Genomic DNA, 14,242 nt, shown 5'->3' with positions numbered 1-14,242 from the left:
CGGGGGTCGGCCGGCCGGCCCCGCTTCGGCTCCGCCTCGTCCTGCCGCGGGGGGAAGGGGGGCAGGGAAGTAGGGAGGGAAGGAGGCGGGGAAGGAGGCGGGGGCCCGACCCGGCCCCGCCCGCGCCCGCCGCGCCGCACCTGAGCGAGCAGCGGCGGCTCCGCGCCCGCCCCGGCCCCGGCTCCGGCTCCGGCCCCGTCGTCCCATGGCTCGGCCGCTACCGCTGCTGCTCTGCCTGGCCGCGCTGGGCGCCGGCTGCCGGGCAGGGCCGGCCCCCACCGGTACCGCCGGGCCCTCCGCCGAGCCGCTGCAGGACGAGGCGGACAACCAGGAGAACATCCTCTCGCAGGTACGGGGCTGCTTTGGGGGGCGATGCTTTTTGGATGGATGCCGCGTTTGGAGGGATGCTGTTTGGGGGCGGTGCTGCTCGGGGGAACGTTGTTTTTATGGGGTGATGCTCCTTGGGGTGCTGAGCGCACCCGGGGTGCCGCGACGTGCGTGTCTTGCTCTGCGCTGGGAGGTGCCGTGCAGGATCGGAGTGGGTGCATCTGCAAAGGGGTTTATCGCTCCGCTTTGTTCCTGCTTTGAAACACCGACCCGGGGACTTCCCTGGGGGGCTCGGGGAAGGGGAGGGGGGGATCCGTGGGTGGGGATCTGCCGCAGCCTCTTTGTGTGCGAGCTCTCCTCGCCCGGGATGCGGTGGAGGGCTCTGTTGGCTTTGGCCGATCCGACCGTGTGCTATTATCTGCCCTCGGAAATGGCTAACGCGGAGCCTATTGGAAACATACCGTCAAAGTTATTTTTGTGCTCGGGCTTTCAGAAGCTCTGTCTGCAAATCTCCGTAAAGGAAATTCCTGGCATTGTATGGGGCTAATCAGCAGCACAGTCCCACCACCAGGTTACGCAGCTTGTAGGGTTGTTCGGTTAGGATTCCACAAGATTCAGGATGCCCAAAAGTCAGCGGGGAGGTCGGGCATCCCGGCAGGGCCGTGACGGCGCTGTGCTCAGCTGCTAGGTGACTACGACAAGGTGAAGGCGGTGTCCGAGGGCGCCGACTGCCGCTGCAAGTGCCTGGTGAGACCCCTGGGCCGCGGCGCCTGCCAGCGCATCAACCAGGGCTCCTTCCACGCCGAGGACTTCTACACCGTGGAGACCATCACCTCGGGGCCCGGCTGCAAGTGCGCCTGCGTGGCCCCCCCCTCGGCTCTGAACCCCTGCGAGGGGGACTTCAGGCTGCAGAAGCTGCGGGAGGCGGACAGCGGAGACCTGAAGGTAGGAGGAGGGCTGGAGGCTGAGGTGGTGTTGCTTGAAAGTGCTCAGAAAGCCTCTGGGGATTGCTGCTGCCAGCTGGCAAGCGTCGGAGCCTTTGTGGATGGGTGTATAGATGGGATGGTTGGATAGATGGATGGATTGATGGAAAGATGGGGTGGTTAGACAGAGGGAGGAACTGATGGAGAGATGGGATGGCTGGATACATGGATGGGATGGCTGGATAGATGAATGGGTGGACAGGAAGACAGATAGCGCTGTCTCCTTCCATCACCACGTTAAGGTTCCTGCCTTGGAGAAGAGTGGCCCAGAGCGCTTTGGACAGATGCTGCCTGCTGCAGCCAGAGAACAGCTTGAGGGTACGGCCCTGAAACATGGCCAATATATAATATTCATAGGGGATTCTGAAAATAATTTTTCCCTACTCTTTGTCCCTTTAAAGAGATCTTTTGATCTCTTCCTCTGCCTTGAAAGCATTTATCTGTTACCCTCATATCTGCACATTTCATGGAGAAGAGAAGCTGGGGCAGAAGGATGGAGGTGTGTGGCTGCAGTGATCAGATGCTGTCCATCCCCACTGCCTCACTCCTTCTGAGAGCTGTTGCCCTGTTCAAGGAGGTGGTGGCAGCATTTGTTGGCACTTCTGTATCATTTGCTGTCCCAGGGCAGAGAACCGAGTGCTGGTGACACTTCCTGCTGGTTCTGGGCTGCACCTCAGTGAGGCTGCATCCTGGCTGAGGTCAGCCCTGCACAATAGCTCATTCCCATTGGTTTGGAGCTGGGGATGTGTCTCATCATGTCAGACCGCAGGCAGTGAGCAGCCCGCTGTCCGAGTTCCCCACAGCAGGGGAAGATGACAAGCACGGGCAGATAACCCAGCATGCTGGGGAAGGAGGGACTGCTTTGCAGCTCTCCAGTGGTCCCTCGCTCTCCAGGAAGCTCAGCTGGGCTGAGGCAAAGCCCTGAGACCAGCGTAGCCCTGTTAGATGCTGTCAGGATGCAGCTGGCACGGTGCAGCACAGCTTGGCTTTGTCTGCTTCCCAGCCATGGTGTGAGCACTCCTCTAGGAACTGGCCTCACTCACAGCCCGCCTGGCAAGCATCCACATCCAGGACTTTCCTTTGCTGTATGAGTCTTGGGAGCTGTGAAAGCAGATGGCTTTGTCACCAAGCACGACTCTGAGAAGGTCCCCAGAATAAGAGGCAGACAGTGCCAGGAGCACCCCACTACACGTGCAATGCATCCCAGTGAAATTGTGACTTGCTGCCCCTCTGCTTGTGGGTGTAGCTTGCATTCTGGGGGTCTTGGGTGTACAGCCCACAACAAGTGCATGCTCAGGAGGAGCTTCTAATGAGGTCTACAACCCCTGTACCTTGGTGGAAGCCATCCAGCCCGGGTGGAAGTGCTTTTCTCTAGTGTCTGTCTGGCAGCCCACATGCATTGTGTCAGCCGTCGCAGTCCAGTTCTCAGCAGAAAAGTGGATGCACAGCCATAAAACAGCCTTGTCTCTGCTGCTGCCATTTTACTTGGCACAAAAGGAAACTTTCCTTCGCTGTCAGCTCCACAGGGAGACTGCAGGGGCTGGGGTGGAAACTGCGAGTGCCGCCAGCAGTGCTGCCTGCATTGCTCCCTGTTTATGGAGCTGTGCTGAATGGTTTGACTTGCTGGGAGAAAACGCCACCTTCTTGCAGTTGTTCCCATGCACCAACGATGCTCAGTGGCTGCATGGTGCCATGCTGTGTGTGCTCATGGCTGAGGGCAGCAGGAGAGGCTGCGGTCAGACAGGAGCACAGTGCTGAGGGTATCACTGTCTCCAGGGTCCCCTGAGGTCACCTGTCCTCACCCAGGAAAGCCTGGACATCTCCAAAACAGGGCTGTCAGGGGAAGGCAGGATGCAGCATCCCTCAGGTGAAGTTACTCTCCAGGGAAGCCACTTCTTACGAGGCTGGCGCTGACTGAGATCCCTGCATGCTGTTGCATTTGAGAGTATTTCTATATTTTTTAACAAGTTTCTTCTTGTTCCAGGAAAAACAAGCCTGGGATGGCAGGAACTCAGAGCGTGATCTCAGGCTCCCTTTTATTAGTGCTGCGGTTCTCCTCTTGGCTCATCTGCTGCCACTCAGGGCAGCCTGGGGCTGGGCAGAGCCATGGGCAGCACTTCTCATTTCTCACACCATACCTGGGGCTCAGGACTGTCTGTACAGTGGAAAACTTGCTTCTTAGGGAACTTCTTGTGCTCCCATGAGTGCATTATTTTGGCTATAGAAAACCATAGTGGGTGCCTCAAAGCAAAGCCCTGATCCTGATGGAGCACTCCCTTTGTCTTACAGCTGTCCTCCATTGTTGAGATGCTAGAAAGTGCCTTCTATGGCCTGGACCTGCTGAAGCTGCATTCGGTCACAACGAAGCTGGTGGGTCGGGTGGAGAGGCTGGAGGAGGTAAGAGGGTCCTTGGGGGCTGCAGGTGGTGTCAGAGCTCCGTGCCTGGGGTGAGGTGTCAGGGTCATAGGTTGGGTTGCACACAGCTGACCTGATGGTAGCCAAGGAGGTTGGCTGCATTCTGCAGCATTGTAACAATCAGAAAGAGCAACACAATGGAAAGGTGATATAACAGGTGTAACGACAGGAGGACTAACACCACAGAAAGGTGGTACAAGGGAAGGGAAAAGAACTGCTTACCTATCTCTGAAGACTAAGGCTTACAAGGGAAAACTTCCCCATAGAGGGATCTCCAGAAGGAGATATTTCTGCACTGGCAGTCAGCCCTTAAATGAGGTTTAAGAGAGGTGCAGCCAGGCTCCACCCCTTGCAGTGACACAGCTGAATTGCCTTCACCTGTGCTTCTAGGGCTGACTGGGTCCTTCCCCCAGGTACTCAATCAGTGGTTCAGACTGTGATTCGACAGCTGCCACACAATGACCAAGCTGCATCTTGGCTTGCCTCAAGAAGAGCTGAGCCCTCAGTGCTGCTTGAATGATAGAAGTACAGAATCCATAGCTGAGTGTTCCCTTGGCTGGTGCGATGCATGGGGTGCAGTGTTGAGCTGCGGGGTTCCAGGCTCCCAGACAGAGTGCTGAGTGCTCTCTCTGTAGCAGCACAGTCCCGCAGACTGCAGCCAAGCAGCGATGATTTAGAAAGCCAAAATTCCACTTGCAGTGCGTTTCGGGAAGGCACGGTGCGCTCTGCCTGAGGTCAGGGAGGAGGCAGCTGGGAGGAGCACAGGGCTGCAGGACCTGGGTTTCCAAGCAGGGAATTGACTCAAAAAGGGGAAAGGGGCTTTGAGGTCTAAAATTAATAAAGCAAAGATGCTTCTGTTTGTGATCCCACCCTCTTCCTGTGGCTTGGCGTGCTCTCCAGACGCCGCTTGGGTTTGCCGCTGAGCTCCGTGCTGTCAGGGAAGGGGAGGTTTGTCTGAGCCTGAAGCTGGCTAGCTGGAAGTGCCTGGGGGCTTGGAAAGACCAAGGGAGGTACTGCCTCTGCTGTGCCTCTTCTTACTGCTCTGCCACTGCAGGAGGGCAGAGCACTGGGTGACAGAGCAGGAGAGGGCTGGCGGAGCTGCAGGCAGATTGTGAGCAGCTGTGAGTGGCCCCCTGTTGCTGGCTCAGCACCCAGATTTCTGCCTGCGCCGGCCCAGGATCCGGTGCAAGACAGCTGAGGCACTGCAGGAGAGCCTGGCGCTGTGTCAGGGGGTCAGAGAGTGCAATTTGAGCAGCTGGGCCCAGGCACAGCAGCTGGGCAGCACCAGGGAGCATCACAGGGTGCTTCTTTGGGGTAGCTCCCAGCTGAAGGAGTTGGGTTTTGTTTAATAGGCCAAGAATGGCACAGAATAGGTGATAAGGGCACAAGGCTATTGGAAGCAGCTTCCATCCCCAAGGGAGAAGGGTGTCAGTGCTGCTCAGTGGGAGAGCATCTTCAGCTCAGCAAAAATCTTGCTGGGAAGTCCCGCAGTTATTGCGCTCAGCCTGAAAGTGCAACACTAACACTGTGGCCCACAAACCCTCAGCAAAGGCACTCTGATGCTTTTGAGAGTGGCCAGTTAATGGGGCTTGGGTCAGAGTTTGTGCAGAGAGGAGAAGGGATGCAAGTTGTTTCCAGTGTAACAAGCAACTGCATCCAAATGGTGTCAGCGGAGCAATGAACTCCCGGATGCAGTCTGCAGAGTGAGTGCCTCTGGTTTGTGTTCAGCTCGCAGCTGCTGCCTCAGCTGGCAATTCTGGGATCACAGATGGAGGTCACGGTGGATTTTAGGAGAAATTAATGGCAGGACAGATTCACAACAAAGGACTGGGGGCGGTTGGGGGGTATCTTATACCCAGCCCCGTGGAGACAGAGCCAGGAGCTCAGGGCTTGTCATTCCCCTGGCTGCAGGGCTCCGGGCTCATGTCCCCACTCTCATTTCCCAGGGCATGTCCAGGAATGCCACGCGGGCAGGAGTCAGCGTGGAGGAGCCCCTGTCAGAGCCCCAGCACCGTGTTGGGGAGAACTGCTCTGGCCTCATCTCCAACAGCCTGGCCGACATCGAGAGCTCGTTGCAGCGGGACGCGGAGGCTGCATATGTGCACCCCGAGGTAGGGCTGCACGGCACCCATCAGCCACATGGCACGGTTCGGCATCCTGGTGGGGTGCCCCAGTGCCCCAGCGCTGGCAGCGGGCTGCTCTCCCTGCTCAGCACAGCCCGTGTCCCCTAGTACAGCCAGGCTGCTCTGGCTTAGCTGCTCTGGCCTCCCCTCCTGTTCCTCCAGGTCGGAGGGGCCAAGCGCTCGGAAAGGCTGATGTCATCGCGGCCGGCTGGGAGCCTGGGACGCCGTGGATTAGCAGGGTTTGGGGCACGCAGCCTGCTGCTCTCTGCTCTCCATCCCGAGCAGTCGGATGGAGTGGCTCCTGGCACACCCAAACCCTGTGATACCCACAGCACTGCTCCTTGCTGGGGCTGAGCCTGCCTTGCCCAGCGGAGCAAAGTGCGGGGCTGCTGTCACCCTGAGCGACCTCATTTCCCAATATTCCCTCTCATTGTTAATTGCAGCCGGGCTCCAAAGGAATCCTGGGCCCGCCCTCAGCCAAATGGGCACCGCTTCAATGCTCAGGCTGGCTTTCCATTTTACTTTAATGAGCTGAAATCCCGCAGCCATGAGCTGCAGCTGCCGCGGTGCTGGGCTCCTGGCCCCAGCTCACCCTCTGTACAGCTGTCCGCTGCCACTGGTGGCCCAGCGGCTGAGCAGGTCCTTGCGGGTCCATATTTGGCTATTTGGGCCCATCCCAAAGCAACTTCTCTTGTTTCTTACAGGGCAAGTACGAAGAAAGGTTCCTGAAGGATGAAACCATCTCTCAGCAGATCAATTCTGTCGAGTCCCTCACAGAGTTGCATCTCACTCCTGAGGAGGGGAAGCCCAAGCAGCTCCTGCAGAGGAAGCTGAGCCCACGGGGCCGCCCTCCCTCTAAGCCCACCATTGTGCGGGGGGTCACCTACTACAAGGCTCAGTCCTCTGAGTCCGACAACGACATCGAGGAGCAACGTGAGTCAGGCCAATGGCTGCCACCTGCACCCTGAGCAAAATGTGCAGGGCTGCTGCAGAGAGGGGAGGGGAGGGGAAATGCAGGGGCGTGGGGTGTCCAGCAGTGCTGTCATGGTGATTTTGGCTCCAGGAGATTGGGATGGGAGCAGGGGGATGGAGATGTGTGCCGGGAGATCCATGGGTGCAAGAGGAGCAGGCAGGGATGCACAAGGTTATGGTAAGGCTGCCGGTGAGTGGTGAAGTGAGAGAACTGAGCAATAAGGAGCAGAGATGGATGAGCTGCTAATCCTGGGATGTGGCTTATGAGAGGGAGCAGCAAAACTGGAGCTGCAGGAGGTGGAGACATGGAGTAGAGGGGAAAGGTGCTGTACTATCAAGTCCCGCTCCCTGCCGGCATGCTTTGTGGCTGATGCAGGGTGTATTGATCTACAGTGGCAGAACCAATTGGTAAATCACTGCTGAAAAGAGCTGTATGAGCATCTGGCCTCTGATCTGTGCACGGAAAGCAGTGTGGTGGTGTTATTGCATGGAAAATATATGGTAGCTAAGGAAGTCCTTATATACAGAATCAGCACCTCTCCAGAAAGGAAACATGAGTTGATGCATGCAAGTCCTGCAAATGTGCCTGACTCACTGCAGGAACATGTGCTGCAGGGCTCAGAGGGGAGCCAGGATCCCTCTCTCCACGCAGGGTGCCCCAGGGCACAATGAGGCAGGGTCCCAATAAACTAGATGCACAAAGCAGCACACAGCCTTTGGGTGCAAGACTGGCTCAGCAGCTAGGTCAGGTCAGGGCAGACCTGCAAGGACCCAGGAGATCTCAGATCCCTTTCTCTGGCTGGGAATTAGGAAAAAAAAGGCAGATGGATTCAGAAGAAAGAGCGAGGGGAGGGCAGGGCAGGTGACTGTAACTCTGCTGATCCATATCTGTGCCTGGCAGAGGACGAGCTGTTCAGTGGGGACAACACCGTGGATCTGCTGATAGAGGACCAGCTGCTGCGGCCCAGCGGGCGGGTGGGTGAGGCTGTGAGGAAACCATCCCCGGTGGGATGGCCGCCCACCCCCAGCATTGACCCCAGCACTGCGCCAACCACCCTGCCCCTGTCCACTGCCGCCTCCGTGGGGCCGACACCAGAGCCCACCACTGCCAGCCTGCCCCCCCCTGCCATGGAGACTGCAACCACACCCTTGGTGGTGCCTGAGGAGGAGACCCCGCAGCTGCCGACAGCATCAGCCAGCGTGGCGGCACCCGTGGCCACCGAGAGCCCACCTGTGGCCAACAGCTCCATCCCCAGCCCTGCCGTGGCTACCACCAGCCAGACCTCATGGGATGTGGGGATGAGCCCTGAGCCTGGCATGGAGAGCAGCCCGGGACCCTCGGAGCAGTTCAGCACCCCCCCGCCACTCAGCACCACCATCCCCGCCACCCCAAAGCAGGCCCTGGAGGAGGAGGACATCAGGAACATCATCGGTGAGTGCATGCGTGTGGCTGCAGGTCCTGTCCCCTCCTGCTGGCTTGTGCCCGTGCTGTGGATTTGGCCATAGGAGGGATGTGGAATGAGACACTGGGCAGTGCTTTACCAGGGCAAGTGTCACTTGTTAACTCTGGAATCTATTGCAGTCTCCTTCTTGCGCAAGTGGTGGGCAGGGGGATGGAGGGGCAGAGGGAAGTGTGTGGCTGCCCTGCCTCCAGCCTCGCCATCCCCTCTGCCCACGCAGGGCGCTGTAAGGACACGCTGTCCACCATCTCGGGACCCACCACTCAGAACACTTACGGGCGCAACGAGGGGGCCTGGATGAAGGACCCTCTGGCCAGGGAGGAGCGGATCTATGTCACCAACTACTACTATGGAAACACGCTGGTGGAGTTCAGGAACCTCGACAACTTCAAGCAAGGTGAGGTTGCACTGTCCTCACCATGTTGCCATGGTTGTGTCAGCTGCTCCCAAAACCACCCTTGTTCCCTGCCACAGTAATGGGAAGGACCCTCTTGGGTGGTGGTACTCAGTGTGTGGGTCTGTGTGGGGCTCAGAGCATGGGGCAAGCCCAACTGCCCATGGTGGCTGTGATCATGCTTGTCACCATTGGGGGGCCGGGAGGCAGCCAAAGGCAGGGCTGAGGGCTGGGCCCCAAAAGGGAGGATTTCACCGATGTGGCGTCTCTGTCCCTCAGGGCGCTGGAGCAACTCCTACAAGCTGCCCTACAGCTGGATCGGGACGGGGCACGTCGTCTACAACGGGTCCTTCTACTACAACCGGGCCTTCACCCGTAACATCATCAAATACGACCTGAAGCAGCGGTACGTGGCTGCCTGGGCCATGCTGCACGACGTGGCCTATGAGGAGTCCACACCGTGGCGATGGCGTGGCCATTCAGATGTGGACTTTGCCGTGGATGAGAACGGCCTGTGGGTCATTTACCCGGCCATCAGCTACGAGGGCTTCAACCAGGAGGTGATCGTGCTGAGCAAGCTGAACGCAGCCGACCTCAGCACCCAGAAAGAGACGACGTGGCGGACGGGGCTGCGAAAGAACTTCTATGGGAACTGCTTTGTCATCTGCGGGGTCCTGTACGCGGTCGACAGCTACAACAAGAGGAACGCCAACATCTCCTATGCCTTTGACACGCACACCAACACTCAGATCATCCCCCGGCTGCTCTTTGAGAATGAGTATGCCTACACCACGCAGATAGACTATAACCCCAAGGACCGCCTGCTCTACGCTTGGGACAATGGCCACCAGGTCACCTACCACGTCATCTTTGCCTACTGACAGCCCCGTGATGGGGCACTGCGAGCAAGGGGCCACCAGCACCTTTTATTGTTGTTATTTTTATTATTATTATTATTATTTTGTACAAATCAAAGAGTACGTGATGGGTTTTTGTCTCAGGCTGTTTAGATGGCGGATTGTAGATCGATCCCCAGGCCAGGACCACCCCTTTGTCCCTGGTGTGACCTTGCCTCTGTGCTCGAGGGCAGCGTGGCGGGGCCCGTGGCAGCAGGGCTGCTCCTTTGCGGGGATGCTGAGGAGGAGGTGGCCCTGACATAACCCTGCTGATGTTTTTTAGATGAAAGCCATCAGCGCTTAACCCCAGGCCCAGTGCAAAGCTGGCCTTTCTGCTGCAGGCACCAGCTCCTGGCAGGACAGTGGTGTCCACCCATCCCAGTGGAGGGGTGCACTGTCCCCCCTGGGGGCCACCCTCCCACCCAACAGTCAGTGGGTGCTTGGGAGATCCTGCTGTACAATACACACAGCCCTGGTGCTGGCACTTAGCTGAAGACTGTCCCCTCTCCCCCTGACTCTGCCCTTTGCAGCCTACCCTGGGGGCTCCATCTGGCCTGGGGGGGGCTGTGGGTGCCGGGCTGGGAGCTGGCAGTGGGAGGGGGGCGTTGTAAATATGTGTAGATGACTTCTGTTTGTGCGTTTTGTAACCAAAATAGTCCCCACTTGGTATTTGCCTCGCGGAGGTCCCAACCTCCACCCCTCCAGCCTGGCACCACCTTTGTATTTACCCGCTGTTAATAATAAAAGATCAAGTACCTCTGCAGTGCTTGTGGGGCTTTCTTTGGGTCTGGGTCACTCACAAAAAATGGATGGCTGGGAAGGGTGCTTGGCCTCCTTGTCGCCAGTGGTGCCTGACAGTGCCAGCGCTGTACCCAGCAGCCCAAAAGACAGCACTTTGCCTTCCACTCTTTTGTATAACTAATCCTGTATTAAGCAAAATAATAACGAATAACAGTAATAAATAAGAGAACCACTTTATTGCCTTCAGTGCTAGGGACATACAACAGGATACAAGGGAAGAGAGGTGCTCTCTGCCACTGCCGGGGGCTGCAGCGTGTCCCCAAGCCCCCTGTGCCAGCCCCAGGCTGAAGACGCTGCCCTGCCACCCACGCAGGGGTGCTGCCAATCTCCAGCAGCAAAGGGCCCCCTTAGAGCCCCACGTCCGGGGGGCTGCGTGCCTCCAGCTGGGGCACAGCCGGGGAGGTTCTGGGCTGTGTGAACTGGCCTGCCGTCAGGTGGGGCCTGGGCCAGGAAAACAGGACTGGTGCACGGAGCGCGGCCAGGCCCCTCGCCGAGCCCGGCTGCTTCCCAGCAGCTCGCGCCGGGGGGACGGGGCCGTGCGGTGCTGACTACGTGGCAAAGGGCAAAGCTTTTCCACAGTGTTGCAAGGCACATATTTTACTGGGGTGGATTGCTCCTCGCCCTCCTCCTCGCCTCCCCCTGAGCTGTTTGTCTTTCTGCTGGGTCAACCTTTCTTTCCTAACAGCCACACACACACAAATAATAATAATAATAATTAAAAAAACAAACACATCAGTTCAGTAAGTGGTTCAGACGACGAGGGAAAGCCAACGGTCTGGCAAACTGAAGCTGATCATCTTCTGTGCTAAGTGCGAGGGGGGAAATAACGTAACAACATGCTGAAGTCATTACGCATGGCTGCTGCTCCCAGCCCAGCACCGCAGCCCCTCAGCTGCTGCCCAGTAGGGTGCTGCCCATCCCATAGGCCTGCAAACACTCTGCAGGCTGTGAGCAGTGAAAAACATTAAATATTACCCAACATGAAAAAAAAACAAAACAAAAAAAAGGGAAGAAAAAAAACAAACCCAAAAACAAACCCAAAAGAAAGGCAGTATAATCTTTAGCAATGCACGTGCTTGGCTAAACCACCACAGCCTAAACCACTTAGCCTTGCTGGGTCACACCACAGGGCTCCAACTCCCTGATAGCAGCACCCCATATGGAGGGGTGCACAGAGCCCCTGTGCATCGGTCCCTGTGGCCCAGGTCTCACCTGGAGGCAGTGCAGGTTGTTCTGCTTGTAGTGCCTTGGCTGTGAGCACCCAGTGGTGCAGGGCTAACGCTCCTCACTGTGTGGCTGGGCTGCCCCATGGCACCATCACCAGCCTGCAGCACCCCCACAGGGGAGGCTGCATGGGGAAGGGTTTGAGGAAGGTGCATGGGGTGACAAGGAGTGGGGATAGCCACTGTGGCAGGCGTGGATGCTGTGGGGTGCAAGGCCAGGACGAGGGCTGGCAGGACCGCCTGCAGCTTGGATCTGGGCACTGGGGGAAAGCCTGGCCTCAGGCACAGTCTGCGCAGCAGTGTCTCTGAGTAGGACCCCAGTGCTCAGCACCAGACCTCAGGAGACTGTTTAACAGGGAGAAAAAAAACAAAACAAACCCAAAGTATAGACAGTGCATAAGTAGCAAGGACAGCCCGTGCTCCCCCTGTGCCAGTGCTGAGCATCAGCTGATGCTGGACACCAGGACTGAGGCGGTGTGCATTGCTCGCACCGCTGGCACTGGGCACCACTCTGCATGGGTCCCCCAGGCCTGTCCCCAGTGAGGGGCCACAGAGCTCTGCAATCCCTGGGCTAGACATGTGGCCATTTGGCAGCATCATGCACTGGGACAGGCTTAGCTGCCCTTGCTGTGTCCAGAGCCCCATGGACTTGGCAATGGCAAGGCTCAGTCTGGCAGCAGGACCTGCTGCATGCTGGGTGCACGGGCTGTGCTGCTGTGCAGGAGTTACTGCAGGGACTTGACAATGGCCCTCAGGGCGTGGGGTGTCTCTGAGACAGAGGAGGATGAGCTGTAGAAGGTGTTAGTGTCATTTCTGCGCTGCTCACGGAGGTACGGAGGAACAGATGAACTTTTGATGTGGAGGATCCTGGTGTCCATCACTTCGCAGTCGATTTGCATCATCACCTCATAGTCCTTCCCATTGATCACGTTCTCTGCAGATACACAAAAGCCAGTGTTAGCCTTGCAACCTAGCGACCCAATGGAATCAAAAAGCAGTGCTTTCTTGACGTGTCATCATGCTGAGCTAGGAGCTTCAGCTGAAGGCAAGCTGGGCTGTGGGCAGACCTTTTGTTTCTGTAGGTCTATGCACAGAGTCTCATCCTGCCACTGGCACCCAAAAGGCTCTAGACCAAGCTCACCATGTGCACTCACACCTAAAAACTAACACCAGCCTTCTTTTTCACTTCTTCATCTGCACATCATTACCAATGGGTTTTGCATTGTATAACGTCTATTGCTGAAATGTTGTTCTTGAGCCACTAAAGCACAGGGCTGATTAAAGATAGGGCTTATTTAAGAAAGAGGAATGTTTTCACTTTCTCTTATTGGTTTAAGAATAGCGTAACCCTGATGACACTGAGGATCTAGAGGAATTTATTCACCAGATTACTATTTAAAAAACAAGTTAAAATGCGAATTCTTAAGGAATTAACTGTGCCTCATTAGCAGGCTGATCTGGCTGCTGTACTTGCAGCACATGGTGGAGTTGCTGACCAAGCTGACCACGATTGATGGGCACAACCAAAAGACTTGCCTTTGGAAAGAGAAAGACCTAAGAAGGAGACAGTGACAGCTTCCCATCTGCTGACTATGATCCCGAGAGCCTGCTGAGTTCTCTGAGACTCATGTTCTCCCTGAGAAAGGCTCAGAGATGTCTCCAGGAGATGGAGGGAGTTCAGCTACCAAAGCTTCCAGCCCTGCAGTGCACGGCCCCAGGCTGGGCACGTCCGTTAGTACAGGAGCTGCTGGGCAGCCAAACAAGCTGTGCACATGGCCAGCATCTGCTGCCTGCTCTGAAAGGTGGGAGACTATCCTGCATAGACAGTGTGTCCAGGAATGCAAGAGCCCAGATCAGATTTCCAGGCACGACCAACCCTTGCTTTTTAGAGTGGGAAATGCTGACTGCCATCGGCAGGGTTTTCTTTCTGTTCTAAGGAGGATGGAAGAGCACCTAATGGAAAGCGTATGGACTGGAGGAATGCAATATACATTACTAATTCTTACTGCTTTCCTGGATTAACTCTGATTCTGGATGACAGCTGACAACTATGGCCGGACCCTGTTGCACCCTACACCACCTGTAGAAGCCATTAGATCAAATATGTCTGGGATAGTAATGAAAAGCAGGAACAAACTTTTTCTAAGGAGCCTGGAGGGGAAATCAAAGCTCCCACCTGCAGAAATGAAATGGAAAAAGCTCTGAAAGTGCCACCAAGCAACTGCATCCAGGAGCAGCTGTGCCTGGCGCCATGAGCTGACCCCAGGACCCTGAGCAGCATCTTGTCCCAGTGCTGTGTCCTCAAGCAGGGCCACACTGGGGACATCCATCCAGGGGAGCTTTGTGCATCACCTTTTCTCTCGTCTGTTGGTTGCCTAGCCTTTGGGCTGGAGAGAGAACATGGGAACAGATGACTGCCTGTGGCACAACAAGCTGGAAATACATCTCTCAGCTTACCAGGAGCCTGGCTACGTGAGAAAATGTGCACCAAAGCCACAAGTGGGTGAAGTGGGATGGGCCGACAGCCAGAGCCAAGAAACCCCTCTGTCAGCTCCCCAGGCAGTAAGACTACCCTGCATTTGCCTGCAGCGGCCAGCACAGTGGGTTACTAGTCGGTTCCTTGGCACTGCACAACACAGAATAATAAT

At 56.7% G+C, this 14,242-nt stretch overlaps 2 protein-coding genes across 2 annotated transcripts in view; one reads left to right on the top strand and one right to left on the bottom strand.

Annotated features, from left to right (window-relative positions):
- Window positions 1–205: 205 nt before the first annotated feature.
- On the top strand, window positions 206–9,555 carry OLFML2B (olfactomedin like 2B; the record flags this gene model as incomplete). The annotated part of the gene is made up of 8 exons (XM_079535523.1): window positions 206–349; window positions 1,009–1,272; window positions 3,600–3,707; window positions 5,672–5,836; window positions 6,553–6,781; window positions 7,722–8,252; window positions 8,501–8,677; window positions 8,954–9,555. 8 exons carry the CDS (start codon window positions 206–208, stop codon window positions 9,553–9,555), a joined length of 2,220 nt encoding a protein of 739 aa, XP_079391649.1.
- Window positions 9,556–12,319: 2,764 nt separating this feature from the next.
- Window positions 12,320–14,242, bottom strand: part of ATF6 (activating transcription factor 6) — a gene marked incomplete at both ends in the record, with an annotated part of 73,699 nt that continues 71,776 nt past the window's right edge. The window contains one exon of the mRNA XM_079536197.1: window positions 12,320–12,528. Coding sequence (XP_079392323.1) covers window positions 12,320–12,528 — 209 coding nt within the window. The remainder of the gene's footprint in view (window positions 12,529–14,242) is intronic.

This window comes from Tetrao urogallus (genome assembly GCF_951394365.1).
Source record: "Tetrao urogallus genome assembly, chromosome: 5".
In the NCBI taxonomy this organism is placed as follows: Eukaryota; Metazoa; Chordata; class Aves; order Galliformes; family Phasianidae; genus Tetrao; species Tetrao urogallus.
This window is presented reverse-complemented; position numbering and strand designations above follow the sequence as displayed.